General features: G+C 43.1%; 1 protein-coding gene across 6 annotated transcripts in view; it reads right to left on the bottom strand.

The window, feature by feature from the left end:
- Positions 1-4,704: 4,704 nt before the first annotated feature.
- Positions 4,705-19,063, bottom strand: part of TNK2 (tyrosine kinase non receptor 2) — a 157,160-nt gene continuing 142,801 nt past the window's right edge. For all 6 annotated transcript variants that reach the window (XM_069974438.1, XM_069974439.1, XM_069974437.1 and 3 more), the window contains 3 exons: positions 14,311-14,406; positions 10,349-10,476; positions 4,705-5,056 (listed from right to left, as the gene is read on the bottom strand). In XM_069974438.1, the coding sequence (XP_069830539.1) occupies positions 5,050-5,056; positions 10,349-10,476; positions 14,311-14,406 (231 nt within the window). In that variant the 3' untranslated portion in view covers positions 4,705-5,049. The remainder of the gene's footprint in view (positions 5,057-10,348; positions 10,477-14,310; positions 14,407-19,063) is intronic.

Here is a 19,063-nt window from a genome sequence, read left to right as displayed (position 1 = left end):
TCTTTCTGCCGGTATTACACTGGCCGCACACTGTCACTGTGACTACGAGGTGGAACTCGAAGATACAGGGAGAGAGCTTGAAACTGCAGTACCTGCTGCCTGCTCATACAGTATCCTGTACCCAACTAGTCAGAATATACTCTGTCACAATTATCGCTATCTGTAGTTAGATTGTGGCAGAATGTAGCGGTAAGAACAGCACCATACACTCCGCCACTTGCGCTCGACTGCGCTCACTACGGCGGATAGAAGATAGCACTCTAGCTAGTTGCTTCTATCTCCTACGGTGCTAACCGCTCACAACGGTGGATGCTACTTTAGCGATATATCTCGCGGTCACTGCTTTACTCCATATATAGACTATTAATGCTGACTAGTGTTCAACATACACTTCCAGGAATTCTCAGTATGGTGTGTCCCTAAGTTAAAATTGCCTATGCCATCTTGCTGCTGACTAGTTTCGTCGGCTTCACCGACTTCACCGCCATACTTTGAAAAAGTCGGTGAAGCCGACGAAACTAGTCAGCAGCAAGATGGCATAGGCAATTTTAACTTAGGGACACACCATACTGAGAATTCCTGGAAGTGTATGTTGAACACTAGTCAGCATCAATAGTCTATATATGGAGTAAAGCAGTGACCGCGAGATATACACACAATCTAACTACAGATAGCGATAATTGTGACAGAGTATATTCTGACTAGTTGGGTACAGGATACTGTATGAGCAGGCAGCAGGTACTGCAGTTTCAAGCTCTCTCCCTGTATCTTCGAGTTCCACCTCGTAGTCACAGTGACAGTGTGCGGCCAGTGTAATACCGGCAGAAAGACAAATCGCCGCTACAGTTACCAATTACAAATAAAGGCTGCCCACATCACACACACTTAGTACGCTATCAGACTCGGTGCTTATAGCAAGGTTTAGCACGAGTTAGTAAAAGTTATTGTAGATCCTAATCTCCTCCATCTGATCCTTATTACTTCCAAACCATAAGAAAGCAATATAGCTGATGCTTCATACCAGACAGTAGCGGACCAGATAACAAATGCCGCTATAACTGTTATTTAACTGTAAGTGTCACATCATTTTCCAGAGTCAATAAATAAAGATCCCAAAAGTGGTGGTTTACCTGGGACGTATATATTGACCATACATCATTACAAACTCAGCGGTGTGTGCCTATTTTAATCAGCACTGTAAATACACAATCTGGAATTTGGATTTCTCCTCTTACATGTTTTATACAATATTAATAAAAGTTAAGTTTTACCTTCTGGGCAAGCATGGTATTCTAGCCTTTGGCTTAAAATCACAAAAATTACAGATTGGGCATATGTAGTGCATCTGTATTTCTTTTTTTCAAAATGTCAATCATAACTCATCTGTACTTTTTTTTAATGGACATGCGGAAATTCAGATGCCAAACAGGTTAAAATCTGAAAAAATAGCAGGTCCCATTGATTTCTATAAGAAGATCCGTAAAAAAAAAATCTAGGTCTGCATTAGGACGTTCTTCTTTTTTTTTTCTTTCTAGAATTGGTTTGTGTCTTTGTAATCTACTGATCGTGTGAATAGCCCAATGGACAACAATGTGCAGTAACTTGAATTCAGAAATACGGATCCGTAGATTACAGGATGTGTGAATAAGGCCTTAACCTGTACTGCTCTGCACAGTTCCTGACATGGACAAAGGTGGCAGCAGAGAGCACTGTTCACACTGGAGAGAACACAATACATTCTGCAGGACATACAGCAGCTGATAAGTACTGGAAGACATGAGAATGTTTATATGAAGTAAAGTACAAATCTGTGTAACTTTCTGGAACCAGTTGATGATTAATTCCTGTTGAGTAGGAGAAACAGGTTCCTGTACTGTCAATCCTATTGCCAAGAGATACAAAGCCCAGAGGCCGGATAACGGCTTCTGTTACTTATGGTCGCAAGCCTTGATGCCAGGACATCCAGCAGGGAATACTGGCCCCCAGGGCAGCCCAAAGGGCCCCAGGTGTTTGGCATTCAGAAACTAAACACTCCCCTCATTGCAGGATCATTGCCTACAATCAAATTATAAGAACAGGAAATTAATCCTGAATAATAATAAACCATGTAGAGCGGTACTATGCTAAACATACAATTCCATGGAAAATAGTCATTACCTACCTTAGGTGTGGTGAGATTAACCTAATGACAGAGACCGAAGAGAAAAGGCAGGAAAAAGCAACATTGTGCATGAGTGACATCTAAGAAGGGAGGAGGGGAGAGACAAAGATATAGTTATTTAGAGTCGAGAATGAAATTGACCAAGACACAGAGCTTTGCTTGTCTTAAAGGGGTTATCCAGCGCTACAAAAACATGGCCACTTTCCCCCTACTGTTGTCTCCAGTTTGGGTGCAGGTTTTGAATTTCAGTTCCATTGAAGTAAATGGAGCTTAATTGCAAACTGCACCTGAAGTGGAGACAACAGTAGGGGGAAAAGTGGCCATGTTTTTGTAGCGCTGGATAACCCCTTAAAGGAGTACTCCGGGCTTTTATATATTTTTGATAAATTGCAGGTGGTGCATAGAAAAAAAAGGGAACAACCTATTCTCTCTGGGGTCCTCCTGTCACGTTTTCAGATCCCCGCCGCTTGCTCTGGACGATACTCTTGAGACAGACTTGTTTTGAGAGGGAGAGCCCGACTACTGAGGGACAGTGTTGCGCCCAGTGATTGGCTGTGCGGGTTGTCGCTGCCAAGATGAGCCCATCTCAGAGGTAATGGCTGGAGGGTTCAGCATGGAAACCAAAGACGCCACAGGAGGCTCCCGGGGATGTCTGGTTAGGTGAGGATAGGATGTTTCTTATTTCCTATGAATCGCCTGCAATCCCACATATCCCACTTGCAAGGGCGGATTAGGCTTCAAACACACACACTTATCATTTATATTACCTATTATCAGATGAGGAATACACAGTGTTTTTTCCACAGTCTTACTATAATACATTATACTATTTTTAAGCTATCATTCTACAAGAGGTGGGAAAGGTGTTAAAGGTATACTTCACAAAAAAATCAACTGGTGCCAGAGATTTGTAATTTACTTCTATTAAAAAAATCTGAAGTCTTCTAATACTTATCAGCTGCTGTATGTCCTGCAGGAAGGGGTGTATTGTTTCCAGTCTGGAGAGCAGGAGAGGTTTTCTATGGGGATTTACTGCTGCTCTGGGCAGTTCCTGACATGGACAAAGGTAGCAGCAGAGAGCACTGTGTCAGACTGGAGAGAATACACCACTTCCTGCAGGACATGCAGCAGCTGATGTTAATTTTTAAATTGCCCCCAGTAGCCAGAATCCTGCTCCACACTGATGAGGGGCAAATACCCCGAAACAGCTGTCTGTGGATGGATTCCTATCCTTGGTAACCCTTGTCTTATGTTGTCACACTTGCAACAGAGTTAGACTTGTTGGGGCCACCCTGGTGTTTCCCTATTTAGGTCCCAATGCTCCCAACAGTGTGAGGGATACCTGGATATTCCTGTGTTTTGAGACTCGCAGCTGAGGCTCCACAGACCCCTTCTTTGCATAATGTTAATCAATGTAGCGGGCCAGATCGTGGATATGGGAGCAGAGCAGTACTCCTAACAGTCTTAGGCTAGGTTCACATCACGATTTTGCAATCTGTCTCACTGTATCAGTTTTGCAAAATGTACAGAAAAACGTGGTAAACTATATTTTTGTTTTTTTTAATAATGTAAGGGACCTATTACATGGAGCGATTATCGTGCGAAAGATCGTTAAATTGTTCAAATTTAATAATTGTTGTTGAGACAGCCCAGTATCTATCTATCTACATACCTAGATGAGAGGTGAAACAGTGTCCCCTTTCCCCTATACTACTCAGGAGAGGCGGCTAGTTCCCCGCCATTGGACAGATAATGACTGTGTGGTGGCGGTGGCCCGGGTTGAAGATGTGGTGTAACGCTACATTCACACATTCTTTGTTTGCTCTGTGAAGCATGGTCGGGGAATCCCTGTGCTGGCACGTTTTCCCACCCGGCATGATATTTTAATATTATGCCGGAAGTGGGAAAACTCTTTGAATCTGCAGACATTTAAACAGTTTACTCATGCATGGGTAAGAGGGACCTCCCTTAAAACGTAGCGTGGCAGACGGGACGCACGCCAATTCCATTGTATGCACACCTCTAAGCCTCCTGAGCCGTATGGGAATGGATGTATGAATATAGAAACAAGAAGACAACAAACAGTGAGTCGGACTCTTGCTTTACGTTAAAGTTACACGTATGATTATAGGTGGGACCAGTGGAGGTCAGAAACTGTTTTTGAGCCAGATAATTGGAGAAGTTGTCACCTGCACAGACCTACTATACTGATTGATCTGTAATAGCCTTGATCTGTAATTTTCAGTTCTCTTTAGAATTGTTGGCTTTTTTTTTTTTTTTTTTTTGTATTACAGAGTTTCTTATATTTTCTAGTATTATTCATCTATGGAAACCATTGGAACCCCCATGAGAATGAAGGGGCCACAGGGCTGAATTAGTACTGTATCCCCTCCTAGTGCTATTAATGTTGCCCAAAATAATAGCTGTACGTACACTTAAAAAAAACTGTTATATTTTTTGATTTCTAATCAATTATGAAAACACTGTATTCTCAGAAAAATGTACAGATGTTACCCACAATTAACACACTCCACAACAATTAGTTTTCTTCAAATAAATTTTATATCTTACATTTATATATATATACTCATATATATATTTATATATATTAAAATTACACTTTTCTTTATAAAAACAGCATTCTTTTCAAAAAAACAACAAGGGGAAAACACATTAAAAGAAAAAATGCAACATTAACAGATGTCCATGTAGCAGAACACTGGGTTGGTTTAACGGCTGACCCTTCAGGGTGGAGGAAGCCTCCGTATGGGTAGGTTCTGAGATAAGAGGCAGACCACACTGTCCCCTTTAGTCAATAAAGGTCTTGAGCAAATTAGTCCAGGTAGATTAAAGTTGTGCATTTGAGTCCCCTCCATAAAGATGTTACGTCATCGCCTGCAAAATATTATAAAAGGATGTGAAAAGTCAGATTAAATGTAGCAAAAATGAAATCTAAATTTGCTAAATTAGTTTTCTAGGAAAAAAATTTAACTATGGATACTGCCCCTGCCCATGGCATACAACAACAAACAAGGCATGCTCAGTGTCACTGACATCATAAAAACTTTTGATGTCTCTATGACATGTTTTCTATTGGTCTGGGTGCTCCGACCCGTACCAATCGTCAGAATGAGCAGGGAGAGGACTGCGCTGCAGCCAGTCCTCTCCCCGCTTGTCAGCATAATCAGTCAGGCTCCGCAGACTTACATTATGAGCCTGACTCATCACGTGATACAGAGCAGAGTGTGGATGAGCTTAGCACAGTCCTCTCCCCACCTGATTGGTGCAGGTCTGGACCCAGACTGATCAAAACTTTTGATATTTCTCCATGTCAAAAGTTTTCTATGATGAGAGTGATGCTTTATCACTCCCTTGCTTCCCTGCCGCTCTGGCTGAGCAATCTTCCCGTCCTGACCATGTTTCCGTTCTGCAGGCTTCCACTGATGTCTGGCAGACCAGTAAAATGGCCAGGACCTGGTGGGGGGTGAGCGATGGGGATTTAGGTCTATCCTGTTGTTTTTATGCTACAGTGAGGCAGAGTTTATCATCCTATCATATAATAATTCATCTCATAGCCCCTTAATGGTCAGGAAGCATTGTCAACATATCTGATAACAGAATTTTTTTGTGATGTGCTACAAATTTATTTCAGACAATTCTATGCCATATAAACAATAGCGTGGATTCCAATTAAACAAAAATAGGAAATGGTTTAGAAGCGGAATTCTAGTGTATTTTGGTGTAGAATAAGTGAAAATGTGAACATGTGAGCTATTGCTGATTTGATGCTGAAAAAAGTGCATAGTCAGGCTATGTATGCAGATAGTATTTTGCCCATTGTTTTTGTTTGTAGCCCAAATCTGGAGTGCAGTGGAAAATTGCACAGAGTTTTCAATCCACTCCTGGTTTTAGTTAAAAAAAAAATAAAAAAAAATACTGAGCAAAAAACTGTGTGAACATATACCAGGTCCGGGGTCCTCACAGAGTTTACCCGGGCAAGTGGAGGGGCCCACAGAAGGAGAGGAACCCGGTTTTCTAATGTTCAGCCCCCCCTCACTGTAGTGCAGGGTGAGTGCTGAACATCAGGAGACAAAGAAGGAGCAGGACCTGTCAGTGTCGTGCACGGAGAGAGTGGGTAGAGGACCTGATCACATGACCTGCAGGCAGGGCTGCCATCAGGAATTTCTGGGCCCCGTACACTCAGTGTCTGGGCCCCCCCATTACCAAAAATTCTGGGACATATCTTTGACTGATGTCTCTGGTACGGTGTGCAGACGCAGCTGCCTATAGACGATTGGGTTTCATTCGATATGTCCCACACCAGACCAGTTCCACCCAATCTCCCAGCAGCACCTGCGTCTGAACACCACTCCAGAGACATCAACTTTGTAACAGGTACCATTTAAAGTGTACCTGTCATTTTAAAAAAAAACTAACTTTTGACATGTTATAGAGACATATCAAAAGTTTTGATCGGTCTGGGTCCGAGTATTCAGACCCATACCGAACAGGAGAAGACTGCTGCAGCGCATCTTCTCCCCCGCTCTGTGTAATAAAAAAAAGACACCATAGACGACTAACATTAGAAGTCTGTTTTCTTTTTTTTTTTTCAAACACAGAGCGGGAGTGGACTGTGCTGCAGTCGTCCCCAAAAAAAACTACTTTGAAAAACCATATGTAAATTACCCCATGTAGTCATGTGGGCGGCCCTCAGTGGCGAAGTAGTCATGGCTCACACAAAAATATCTTCTCTATTTACACCTGTAATTTCCCGAATGCCGACGTCATTGCTGGGTAAAATAACACTGACAAAATATCCGGGCTTACCATGAAGAGATGACCCCCATTAATATAACACATACATCGTATACACACAGCACATACCATATATATTACATACATCATATACACACAACTTACACTGTATATATTACATACATCATATATACACACAACTTACACTGTATATATTACATACATCATATACACACAACACACACTGTATACATTACATAGTCACAATTTAAACAGATATATACACGTATGTACATTTTATATTTACATCCATACTACTAATACACAGGGCCAATTCTAGCTTTTCTGCTGCCTGAGGTTAAAATTAAAATGATGTTCTGCAGCAACTGAAGTGTGTATGATGAGGTTCTGTAGCAGCTGAGGTGTATGATTATGTTCTACAGCAGCTGAGGTGTATGATGAAGTTCTGCAGCAGCTGAGGTGTATGATGAGGTTCTGCAGCAGCTGAGGTGTATGATGAGGTTCTGCAGCAGATGAGGTGTATGATGAGGTTCTGCAGCAGCTGAGGTGTATGATGAGGTTCTGCAGCAGCTGAGGTGTATGATGAGGTTCTGCAGCAGCTGAGGTGTATGCTGAGGTGTATGATGAGGTTCTGCAGCAGCTGAGGTGTGTATTATGATGTTCTGCAGCAGCTCAGGTGTATGATGATGTTCTGCAGCAGCTCAGGTGTATGATGATGTTATGCCGTAGCTGAGTTGTATTATGAAGGTAAGCAAACATCATACTACACCTCAGCTGCTGCAGAGCCTCATTATACACCTCAGCTGCTGCAGAACCTAATCATACACCTCAGCTGCTACATAACCTAATCATACACCTCAGCTGCTGCAGAACCTCATAATACACACATCTCAGCTGCTGCAGAACCTCATCATACACACCTCTCAGCTGCTGCAGAACTTCATAAGCCTCTCACTTTATAAAGAACCAAGCATCATCTTTTAGCTATAATTGTACAAGTTTCAGCATACAGCACAGAGGGGCTGAGGATACAGATATCCAGAGCCGTGATCACCATTACTATCTGGTGTGCACAGGGTGGTAGCCTAACCCCCACTCCAGGTGACCCCCCAACTCTCAAACAAACACACACAACTCACTAACACACACAACTCACTAACACACACAACTCACTAACACACACAACTCACTAACACACACAACTCACTAACACACACAACTCACTAACACACACAACTCACTAACACACACAACTCACTAACACACACCTCTCACTAACACACACCTCTCACTAACACACACCTCTCACTAACACACACCCACACACTTACATTCTCTGCAGGGAAAGTCTGGGGCAGCATGAGGTGCAGTCATCTTCTTCTCCTCTCCTGCACACAGCAGGCCCGGGCCCCTCCCCCTCCTGCTCCTCTTGTCCTGACAGAGAACGCAGCCAGAGAAGGTACAGAGGTGGCTGGAGAGGGGCCCGGGGGGAGTGAGGAGGGGGCCCTGCTTGTGTCTTCTCTCAGCTCTGCTCGTGATAGATGCTGCCAGACAGCAGGAGCTGTGTGTGTGTATGCAGTACAGTTGTGAGGAGCTTCAGCGGACCCCCTGAATTCTAGTTTAAGCCCGGGCCCCTTACAACTGTACTGCCAATACTGCCCTGATGGCGGCCCTGCCTGCAGGTCCTCAACCTTACAGTTCTACCTCTCCCTCACTGTAAGTGCTGTGTGTGTCAGTCAATAATGTGTGTTTGTGTATGTTAATGGTGTCTCAAGTGACTGTGCATAGTGTGTGGATGAGGGGCCCACTGAGGCTCTACTGTGGGGATTTTATGATACTTTGGCAAATGTTAAAGGGGTTCTCCAGTGCTACAAAAAGATGGCCACTTTCTTTCAGAGACAACGCGACTCTTGTCTCCAGTTCAGGTGCGGTTTGCAATTAAGTTCCATTCACTTAAATGGAACTGAGCAGCCAAAGCCCACCCAAGCTGGAGACAAGAGTGGGGCTGCCTCTGGAAGAAAGTGGCCATGTTTTTGTAGCGCTGGATAACCCCTTTAAAAGGGTACTCCGGGCAAATTACATAATTTAACACTGCACTTACAAAGGAAAGTTATATAACATTGCCATTTACACTCATTAGGACAGCTGTAATGTTACCCGTTTTTCAAAGAATCAAAGTCCCACAGGAAATTCTGTAGTTCAGGAAGAAGGAAACACATCACGTCTCAGTGCTGTTCCACAGGTGCCATATTGAGACGTGATGTATTTCCCCTCTGTCACAGGGAAACCCGCCCCTCAACACATCCTCTGCCCGCCCTACTCCTCCCCTGCCCGCCCCACTCCTCCCCTGCCCGCCCCACTCCTCCCCTGCCCGCCCAGTTTTCCAATACATACTATATTATCTGTCGGGCTCCCAGTCATTCTTGAGAAGATCAGCAGCTGCCTGCAGCATCAGATGTCACAGATCTAATAGGAGGCATTTGGCACCCTGTCAATGCCAGATGCCTGCTAGGAGATCACTGGTGTCTGATGCTACAGGATTCTCCTCCAGAATGACTGAGAAGCAGAGGAGACCTCGGACACCAGATTCAGCTATAACTCATAGTCCATATATCTATTATATATTCTATCTTTTATCTATTTTCTATCCATCCATTTCTTATCTCTCTCCTATCTCTCTATCTCCTTATCTATCTAGAGCTTGCATAAGCACAACCACCATCATCAAGTATCAGCATGGCATGATGGTGGGGGTTGGATGTGTGTAAGCTGGAGTTGCACAGCCTTCAGAACTCTTACCACCATCATTGTCTCTTGGACAAGATGCTGGTAGTAATCTTTCAAGCTGTGCAACTCCAGGTTGCACAACCACAACCCTCAGCATCATGCCATATTAAAAGTAGACAATGGTGGCTGCAGTTTTTATTCACTGGACACCCAAATAAGGGGGCTGGGTTGTCAGTATTTATTATTACTGCTTGTGTAGGGGACTAAGCTGTGCAGTGGGAGGGGAATAGATGGAGGAAGGCGGGGAAAAGAGGAGCTAGGGATGGAGGGTGGGGTTGTGGGCATGTTTGTGGGTGGGAGGAGGAGGTGGGAGGTTTACAGAGGCAGGCCAGGGAAACAAGGCATTGTGGGAACTGTAGGAACAACAGAGCACAGTGCAGGGGGCAGCTAGAGCAGCCAGAGTGGGAAGAAATGAGATGAAGCCAGTAACCATCCCCCAGTGTGTGAGGAGTTTAGATTTTACAGGGGGTGACTGGAGTACTCTTTTAATGCAGTGTGACATGCCGATCTCCCTAGGTGAAGCTTTAGTTAGGAAAATGCCAGCCATTCAGGTGATAATGTGGCAGATCAATCATGACAGGAAAAATGCTCAGAATGGTGCTAGGGCTAATACAATTCTCTTACTTTGTCTGAGAACAGTTGTATGACTCCAGGAGGTGAGAACTGGCAGTCTCCAGATTCCAGTCAAATGTCTCCAGGACTTTGTGGCACTCTATACGGGTCTTCAGTCCCAGACAGAAAAGCTGTTCAATCTATAATGCAAAATGACAGTGTAAGGAACAAACACAATTTAATTGTAAGGATTACTGACTAATTATACAAAAAAAAAAAAAAAAAAAGCTCTTCTGAATTATTATAATAGAAATCATATAAATCTGTCCAGGGAAGGAAATTCTTGTGTGTTTAGGGGAACATTTACTGTATCAGTGTTATATTAAAGGATATCTGTGTATACAGCGGCTTCCTATCACCTAACAATATCACCTTGCAGCACTGGGGTTGATAATTTAAAGGGGTTGTTCACCAAATTTGCCAGGAAGTGCCAGAGATTGGTAATTTACTTCTATTAAGAAAAAAACCCGCAAGTCTTCCATTACTTATCAGCTGCTGGATGTCCTGCAGGGAGTGGTGTATTCTCTTCAGTTTGACACAGTGCTCTCTATCTAATTAGCGCTCAATTTATCATTTGCAACTGGTGAACTAACTGGTGGCGGCCTACATCTGGTCAGTACCAGGTGAATGTGATTGCAACTTTTTTACGACTTTTTACTTAGATGCAATCACTATGGCGGTGTTTCATAAAAATATCAGTCACAAGTTATTAGAACAAAATATTCCCTGATCCTCATTAGAAGAGTCCCACACATTACACTGCTTAGTAAATGTCCCCCTGTGTGTCTAAAGAAATATCAATAGTACAAGAAATTCAAAGAAACTCTGTAATAGGTTTTACTAAGCGTTTCCTTTTGTACTCAAAAAGCTGTTTTCCTACCTCGCCCCTCTGTGTTTCTGTGTCCATTATGGTCTCTGGAGTGGGGAGGGGGCAAGAGGGATGAGTGGGCACGGAGAGGAGAAAAGGCAGCCCTGCACAGCACATCATCCTGCAATCTTCTCTCACAAAGTTCTTTCTGACCTGTGAATCCAGCATTTTATGTGCCCAGTCTCTTAACTGTACAGCTACTTCTCTGCTCTCCCTGCTCACTCATCCCCCTCCATAGGTTATAATGGACACAGCGAACCAGTCTTCACTTTGCTCTTCCACAATGAAGATGGCTTTCCCTGATAATGCACAGATAAGACTTGTGTGGGGTGGGAAACAGATTTCTGAGTATAGAAAGCAGCTTTTTTGGCTTATAAAACCTATTAGAGTTTCTTAAAATCGCTTGTACTATTAAATACTTTTTCCACACAGTCATTTAACAAATCCGCTGCCTCCTCCTGATAGGCTTAAAACTAAGGGTCCTATTACACGAATCGATTTTTAACGACTAACAAACTATCGCAAACGAGATTGTTTATCGTTAACCTGAAATCGTTCACCAAATTGCACAGAACACAAATGTGTCCCATACAAAGAATAGGGTCTGGAGAAGTTCATTGTATCTACATCCATGAGACTTCCTGTAAAACATGTCACTAAATGCTCTTAAAACCAGCCTAGGCAAGATGGCAGCCCCCCATAATAATGTATTTAAATAGAAACTATTATTAAAAAACAAAAAACAAAAACAAAAGAAACTTCAACAGTATCCGGATCTAATCCGTAAAAACATGTCTAAAACATTCTCTTCAGGTCCCTCCTCAGTACATCTTAAGTCTTTTGCTGCCATCTAGTGGCCATGGATGGTAGCATATGGTTTTTAAATTGCAGTTACAATTAGTAAGTATATACCTCTTGTTCACGCTCACAAATACCAGATACTAATAAAAAAAAAAAATCACTGTATAGCAGTCAGCATGTTTTTAAATCACCCTTTAACACATGTCACATTTCAATGTATCATTTTCTTAATAAACGTTAAAGGGGTTGTTCACAAAAAAAGAAATGTTTTCTTTTAAATCAACTGGTGCCAGAAATTAGTAATTTACTTCTATTAATCTCCAGTCTTCCAGTACTTATCTGCTGCTGTATGTCCCGCAGGAAGTGGTGTATTCTTTACAGTCTGGAGGGTAGGAGGGGTTTTCTATGGGGATTTGCTGCAGCTCTGGACAGTTCCTAACATGGACAGAGGTGGCAGCAGATGGCGTTGTGTCAGACTGGAAAGAACCCACCACTTTGTGCAGAACATACAGCAGCTGTATGTTCAGGAAGTGACATCACCATGTTGTTCAGGAAGTGACATCACCATGTTGTCCAGGAAGTGAAGCCTTGATGCAGTAGTAAGTGCAGGGAAAAAAGCACTTTATATGCATTTCCCATAATAAGTGTATATTGGTGATTTGTATTACTTTTGGGGGCAATAAAATACTTTTAATTAAACATTTTCACCTGACCTCTCCTTTTAAGCTTTAATACTTTTATGCAACTGATCAATTGGACCCATATGACCATTTTTTAAGTGCTTTTGACTTCCAGTTGAATTTTTACAATTAGTATTTTAGTTTTGTAACCACATCAGAACACTTACATCTTATTCTCTAGATTTGGCTTTGTGCACATTGATGTCATTATCTATATCACCAAGTACACATACACACACATTACAGACTGCTTAGAGCTATGTTCACACAGTCTTTTTTTTTTTTTTTGCCCATTTAACAGACGACTTTTAGGGTGGCCGTCATTTTCAGTCCAAATAACTGTTCTTTGTACAACCACAGCCATCGTTATAACCGCTGTGTTTTTACTCAGATTGATTGCTGTCCTAAACGACCGCTGTCAAATAGCTGAAAAAGGACAGTGTGTGAACACAGCCATAATGTGAACTAGTATACTGGTATAAGCCATGTAACGGCCCTTTTTTTTTTTTTATATATCCACCGTGTAGTACTACCATAGTTTCTAGGCAGCACACCCATTATCAGTTATACTTAGGGGGCATTCACAGCACAATGGTGGCTTCTGAGGCACAGATATGTTGGCAAGCTGTAAAAATTTAGTGCCAACCTATATGTGCATGGAATGGCACAGACCCAATTTATTTCTGTGCCCCGAAAGTAGTCGGCTAATGACTACATTCAGGTAATTTCTAGCATGTATGAGTTTTGTTTTTTTCACTTGGAGGTGTGCTATGGTAAAAGCGTTCTGTGCTGTGCTAGGAAAAGATGGATCCAGTCCTGGGAGACTAAGAGAAGTTTCCCAGCACTAGATCCATCTTTTCCCAGCATTTGGGGGGGTGCGGCACGGAGCGGAGAAGACGTCAAAGCCCCAAAGACTGATGAGTGGAATACAGATAGGAACAAAGCATTGAAGTCAATGGAATGACAGATGTCCAGTGCACACAGTGTATTAAATAATGGACGTTGCTTGTGCGGACATCAAAATAATGATTGTGACGATTATTTTCGGATGTCTTTTGCAAACACCAAACGTTGATTTTTAACTGTTTTCATGTTTTCTTTTTTCACCGTCAATCACTGGTGATTGGCTGGGCGGCCTATGACCTCACACAGTGCCAGGAGCGAGCCGAAGCTAGCAGGACGTCAGAGAGCATAGAGAGGTATGTAGGAGTTTACGTTTTTACAAGGGCTACACGGACATTGCTAACTACGTCCGTGAAGTCCTTGCTGCCAGATTATTGGGCAACGTATGGGCTCAGTAAGTGAACACCAATCTAGGAGATCAGCAATCTGTTTCTCTTATGGCTCTACTAGGCATTGCCCTTGTCATTACATTGACTTACAGGGCAACTTAATATGGTGGTTTTGGTGGTTTCCTTACAGGAGCCGCCTCTTGGCTGGGTCCTTCCCGGAGGGATATCTGGCTAGTCCTGTGTTTCGAGACTCTTTGATGAGGCTCCACGGGCTCTTCTTTTGCATAATCTAGGAGCTTGGCGCTCGCTTACAGACAGTCCTTAGACCATCTAACAGGGCCCCAAGACTGCTCCATAAATCTCCCCTAAATCAGTATTCTGCTAGTTTGTTACCTTTAGGTACTGTATAGCCTTCTGCACATTCCAGCCATAGTTCTGCAGGGCCGTCTGGCATTCTTCTGTGGTAACTCCATGAACCATGTCCTGAACCTAAATAAGGAAAAGAATTCTGAAATTACATCCTAAGCAAAAAAACAATCACTGTTGGTGACATTGTGATGAATAATACATCGGCTCAACTTGTTCCACTTGATAGGAGCGGCCGCAGAATTCATATCCCAGATTGACTGACTAGTTATATTACCAGAGCTGTATGAATGTCCTCTGTAAGCTTCACATGTGTTGCTGCTGTGCAAATGAGCAAGTTGACATCCATTTAGCAAAACCATTGTTTTATTGTTGCATTGTACTTATTTTGGTGTAAAAATAATTTCTTATAGTAAATATATTAGCATTTTTGCTTTGTTTTTCTAATGCAGACTGCATGTTCTCGCATAGCTGACATGCTACAGGTGGTCGGACGGCCCGTAGCATCGGTTGGTCGGAGTTATTTTCTAAGCTGATTCATAACCAACTCGAGGATTAAGGGAGATGTCAGTCACTGGTGACTTTTTATTATGTTCCTCCCCTGCCCCTTTAAAAAAATTGATCATTACCAGATCGCCGCCCTGGGACCCCTGCCAAGCTCCGGGATCTCTTCTAAGCAGAAGACATGACCCAGTTGATGGACTGGCTGCTCAGCCAGTCAGTTACTGGGGCAGGGCTTGTCCATCACCGGGGTCGTGACATCATCAGGGGAAAATGCCTCCCACGGGGGTACTGGGGCCAGCCGCGTGGTGGTTTGCAGGTACATGGAGAGATAATGATTGTTTATTATGCCCCTACCACCACCAGCTGCCAGTTTAAGATGGCCGGACTTCCTCTTTAACTGATATCATAAATAAGCAAACCACACAGACAGCAAAAAGAGGGATTATCTGGCAGCACTAAAATATTTTTTGACGGGACTTCTATTAAAAAAATCTCCAGTCTTCCTGCAGGACATACAGCAGCTAATAAGTACTGGAAGTGGTGTATTCTCTCCAGTCTGACACAGTGCTCTCTGCTGCCACCTCTGTCCATGTCAGGAACTGTCCAGAGCAGTAGCAAATCCCCATAGAAAACCTCTGTTGCTCTACAGACCGGAAAGAATACACCACTTCCTGCAGGACATAGAGCGCCAGAGATTTGTAATTTACTACTATTGTATAGTAGTATAGTATTTATCAGCTGCTGTGTGACATCAGTTGATTTGAAAGAATTTTTTGTTGTTGTGAACAACCTCTTAGGAACAGCACTGAGGAGGAAGATAAGAGACATACCATCCTCCTCTGCGTCTGAGTCCTCTAACCTGCTGATCATTCCCCTTTAACAAATAAGTTCAGGAAAACCAGCAGCAACGGCAAAGCATGACTGATAACTATCCGGCTTCATTATATTCCCTGCAGCCTGGGCCACACTTGTGTATTTGTGTATCTTTTTTTATGAGTAAATATGCTGGGTACATTAAAGGGGTATTCCCTCCAAGAGCAAAAAAAATGTAATGCTCCCAAACCTAGCTGCTCTTACTCACTAAGTTCCCCCCGAGTGTTTCGAGACGTCTCCCATCTTTCTAGCTGCTGCCGTTCCTGAGTTACAAGTTTTCTAAAAGATGGTCTATTATCAAGATAGGAAACTACATTTCCCATCATGCAATGCTTATGACTGATGATGGCGAATTAGCAGAGCTGAGTTGATGATGGCGATGATGGTGTAGGTGTAGCAGAGCTGAGATGGTGATGGGGATATAGCAGAGCTGAGATGGTGATATAGCAGAGCTGAGATGGTAATATAGCAGAGCTGAGATGGTGATATAGCAGAGCTGAGATGGTGATATAGCAGAGCTGTGATGGTGATATAGCAGAGCTGAGATAGTGATGGGGATATAGCAGAGCTGAGATGGTGATATAGCAGATCTGAGATGGTGATGGGGATATAGCAGAGCTGAGATGGTGATGGGGATATAGCGGTGGTGTCTGTGCCGCTGGTGGCCAGCACCGGATGATTTGTGGGTGGCGCGGGTCTGTGCTGCTGGCAGCCAGCACCGGGTGATTCGTGGGTGGGGGTGTTTGCCGATGGAGGCCAGCACCGGGTGATTCGACGGCCATCAGGTGAGATGCGAGGGGGTGCCCCGGGTGCAGCAGCTGTCACTGTCTCTGTGTCCTCCCTCTCTTCAGTGGATTGGGTTAGAAGCACTAACCCGGCCCATTGAAGAAACTGAGGACACGTGATGCCGTCTGAGGGTGCGGGCCAGGAGCAGGGAGCGTGTCGGGTTGGACTGAGGTTTGATGATTCTATGCAATCTGTGGGGGTGGATGCATCTAGATAACAGCAAAACTATACAGAATCCATAATAACTTTATATTGGAAAGATGGAAAGCTACGGGTGGGCAAAGCATTAATGTAAAAATAATTTTGGGGGGAATACCCCTTTACAAAAAGATTTCATTGTCTTTATAGTCAGACATGTAATTTTTTTTTTAGAGTTCCCAATGGATGATAATGTTTCTATGAATACAATCTTTTTGCTGTCCTGACTAACGTTGTGACCTTTGGATGTTACTAAAATAGGAAGCAAAGGCAAAACGCTTCACTTCTATCATTATTACACACAGCAAATACAATGGCATTTTTTGCACATTTTTAACAATCTTGCCAAGTGTTCTTAGTGACTGGGCGAGTGGGCAGTTCTGGCAGGGAAGAGGGGTCATCAGAAATCAGCTGAGAAGCTCTAGGGAAGGGGGGGGGGGGGTGGTAACCAGGGAATAACACAACAAACCAATTATCCCGATATGCCGGTTTTCCTGGCCTGTGTTTACTTGGCTATTGTGGGGACATGCCCATATGCCCAGGTGACCAGTGCGGCCTCAGCAGTGTCATGCCATATACCCGTGAGGCCAGTGATTGATATGTTTCTACTGCCACTAGAGACGGTGGGGAATGGGTGGTTTATTGTTATTTCACTTCTCTATGGAGTTTTTTTTTTTTTAAATCTTGGAAGACCTCATGTCGTTTTATTTTCCATATATTGGCACCATATTGTTTGTCATGATGAAGTTACATAGTGTATTTGCAGCAGATTTTCCACACTGAAATTCTATGCTATAAATCCACAGCAATTATAGTGGTATGCTTAAAAACTGGTGGGTTTTGAATATTGAGTTCTACTGAACAGCTGGCAATTGCAATTCAAAGTCTCTTTCTTTGCCGGTTGACAGCTAAAAAAAGAAAAATAAATAAATTCTGGTTCACTAATCGCATTATAGTATTTGGTGTAAAAAAAAAAAAAAAAAAAGTCCTAAAACCTTTAAAAAAAATGAACCAAATGTAGAAAAGAAATGGTTTGTTGGGAAAAAATTTTAAGGTTTAAAGTGTCACTGTCACCTCACAAAGGTTTTGACATGTCATAGGGACATGTCAAAAGTTTTGATCGGTCTGTGTCTTGAGTGTTCAAACCCGTACCGATCGGGAGATAGCTGGAAGAGATTGTAAGCCCTCGTGGGCAGGGTCCTCTTCCCCATGTATCAGTCTGCCATCTGCCTTCATGTAAAGTGATCTTGTAATGTTCTTGTTTGTTACCCATGTCGCCTGTATAGCGCTCTGGAATTAAGTGCGCTTTATAAATAAATAATAATAATAATGGCTCTCTCTGTCACATGATCAGTCGGGCTCCGTTATAAGTCTGACTGATCACGTGACAAAGGGCTGGGAGAGGACGCGCTGCAGCACGTCTTCTCCTGGCTCTCTCTCTCTCTCTCTCTATCAGTATGTATCTTAACACTCAGGCCCAGACCAATCAAAACTTTTGACATGTCAAAAGTTTTGTGAAGTGACAGTGACACTTTTTTACAGTGTCCTTTGGATCTCACTATTCTGTACAGCCTCACATAGGTCCACAATAATGTGTTTCCTTTGGAGTTAGAAAATTACTAACATCAACCACCCTAAGTCCTATTGTCCTCCTCATACGAGTGGCATAAATGCTCTTTTTATCTATGAAATATTGTATGTAGCCTTTCAGCATATATATCTCAACACTGTGAAGATTACTTTTTGGGATTATTTACCCAGAGCCCAGAGTGATTATTGACTGAGTAAAAGACTAAGGGTCCATTTACACAGAAAGATTATCTGACGGATTATCTGCCAAAGATTTGAAGCCAAAGCCAGAAACAGACTATAAACTGAGATCATGTCATAAAGTAAAGCCTGAGATTTCTCCTCTTTTCAAATCCACTCCTGGCTTTGGCTTCAGATCTTTGGCAGATAATCTTTCTGTGTAAATGGACCCTAAGCGATCAACAAGCAAGTCTAAGTTTGTCAGCTGATGGCTGTGATGGTGTGGCCCTATAAACAACTGCTTGTTAGGAACACATCTGCCTATGTAAGTAGGGGATGCGCTGCTGACAAAGTAAAAGCCTTGTGAACAATCCAGTGAATCTTTGTCCGGCCAATACTTTTAATATATTGACCCAGATTTATTAAAATGTCACAATGCCACAAACCGCCCCACTGGTTCCCTGGCCACTTTCTAGTTAAGTTAGGACCCGGTTCGTGACGTGTCAGGCCTGCTCAGCCACTCTACGGCCGAAGCGGGACCTTGTTACGGCCACTGACTGGCTGGAAGTGGCCGTGGACCTGGGGGACCAGAGCGGGGGGATTGGGTATGATCTTTCTTTAGGAGTCTGCTGCATCACAGAGAGGCTGTCCCTTACGTTTGCCTCCATAA

This window comes from Dendropsophus ebraccatus, chromosome 6, assembly GCF_027789765.1.
Source record: "Dendropsophus ebraccatus isolate aDenEbr1 chromosome 6, aDenEbr1.pat, whole genome shotgun sequence".
Classification (NCBI taxonomy): domain Eukaryota; kingdom Metazoa; phylum Chordata; class Amphibia; order Anura; family Hylidae; genus Dendropsophus; species Dendropsophus ebraccatus.
Note: the sequence above shows the minus strand (reverse complement) of the source record. Positions and strands in the feature narration are given on the sequence as shown.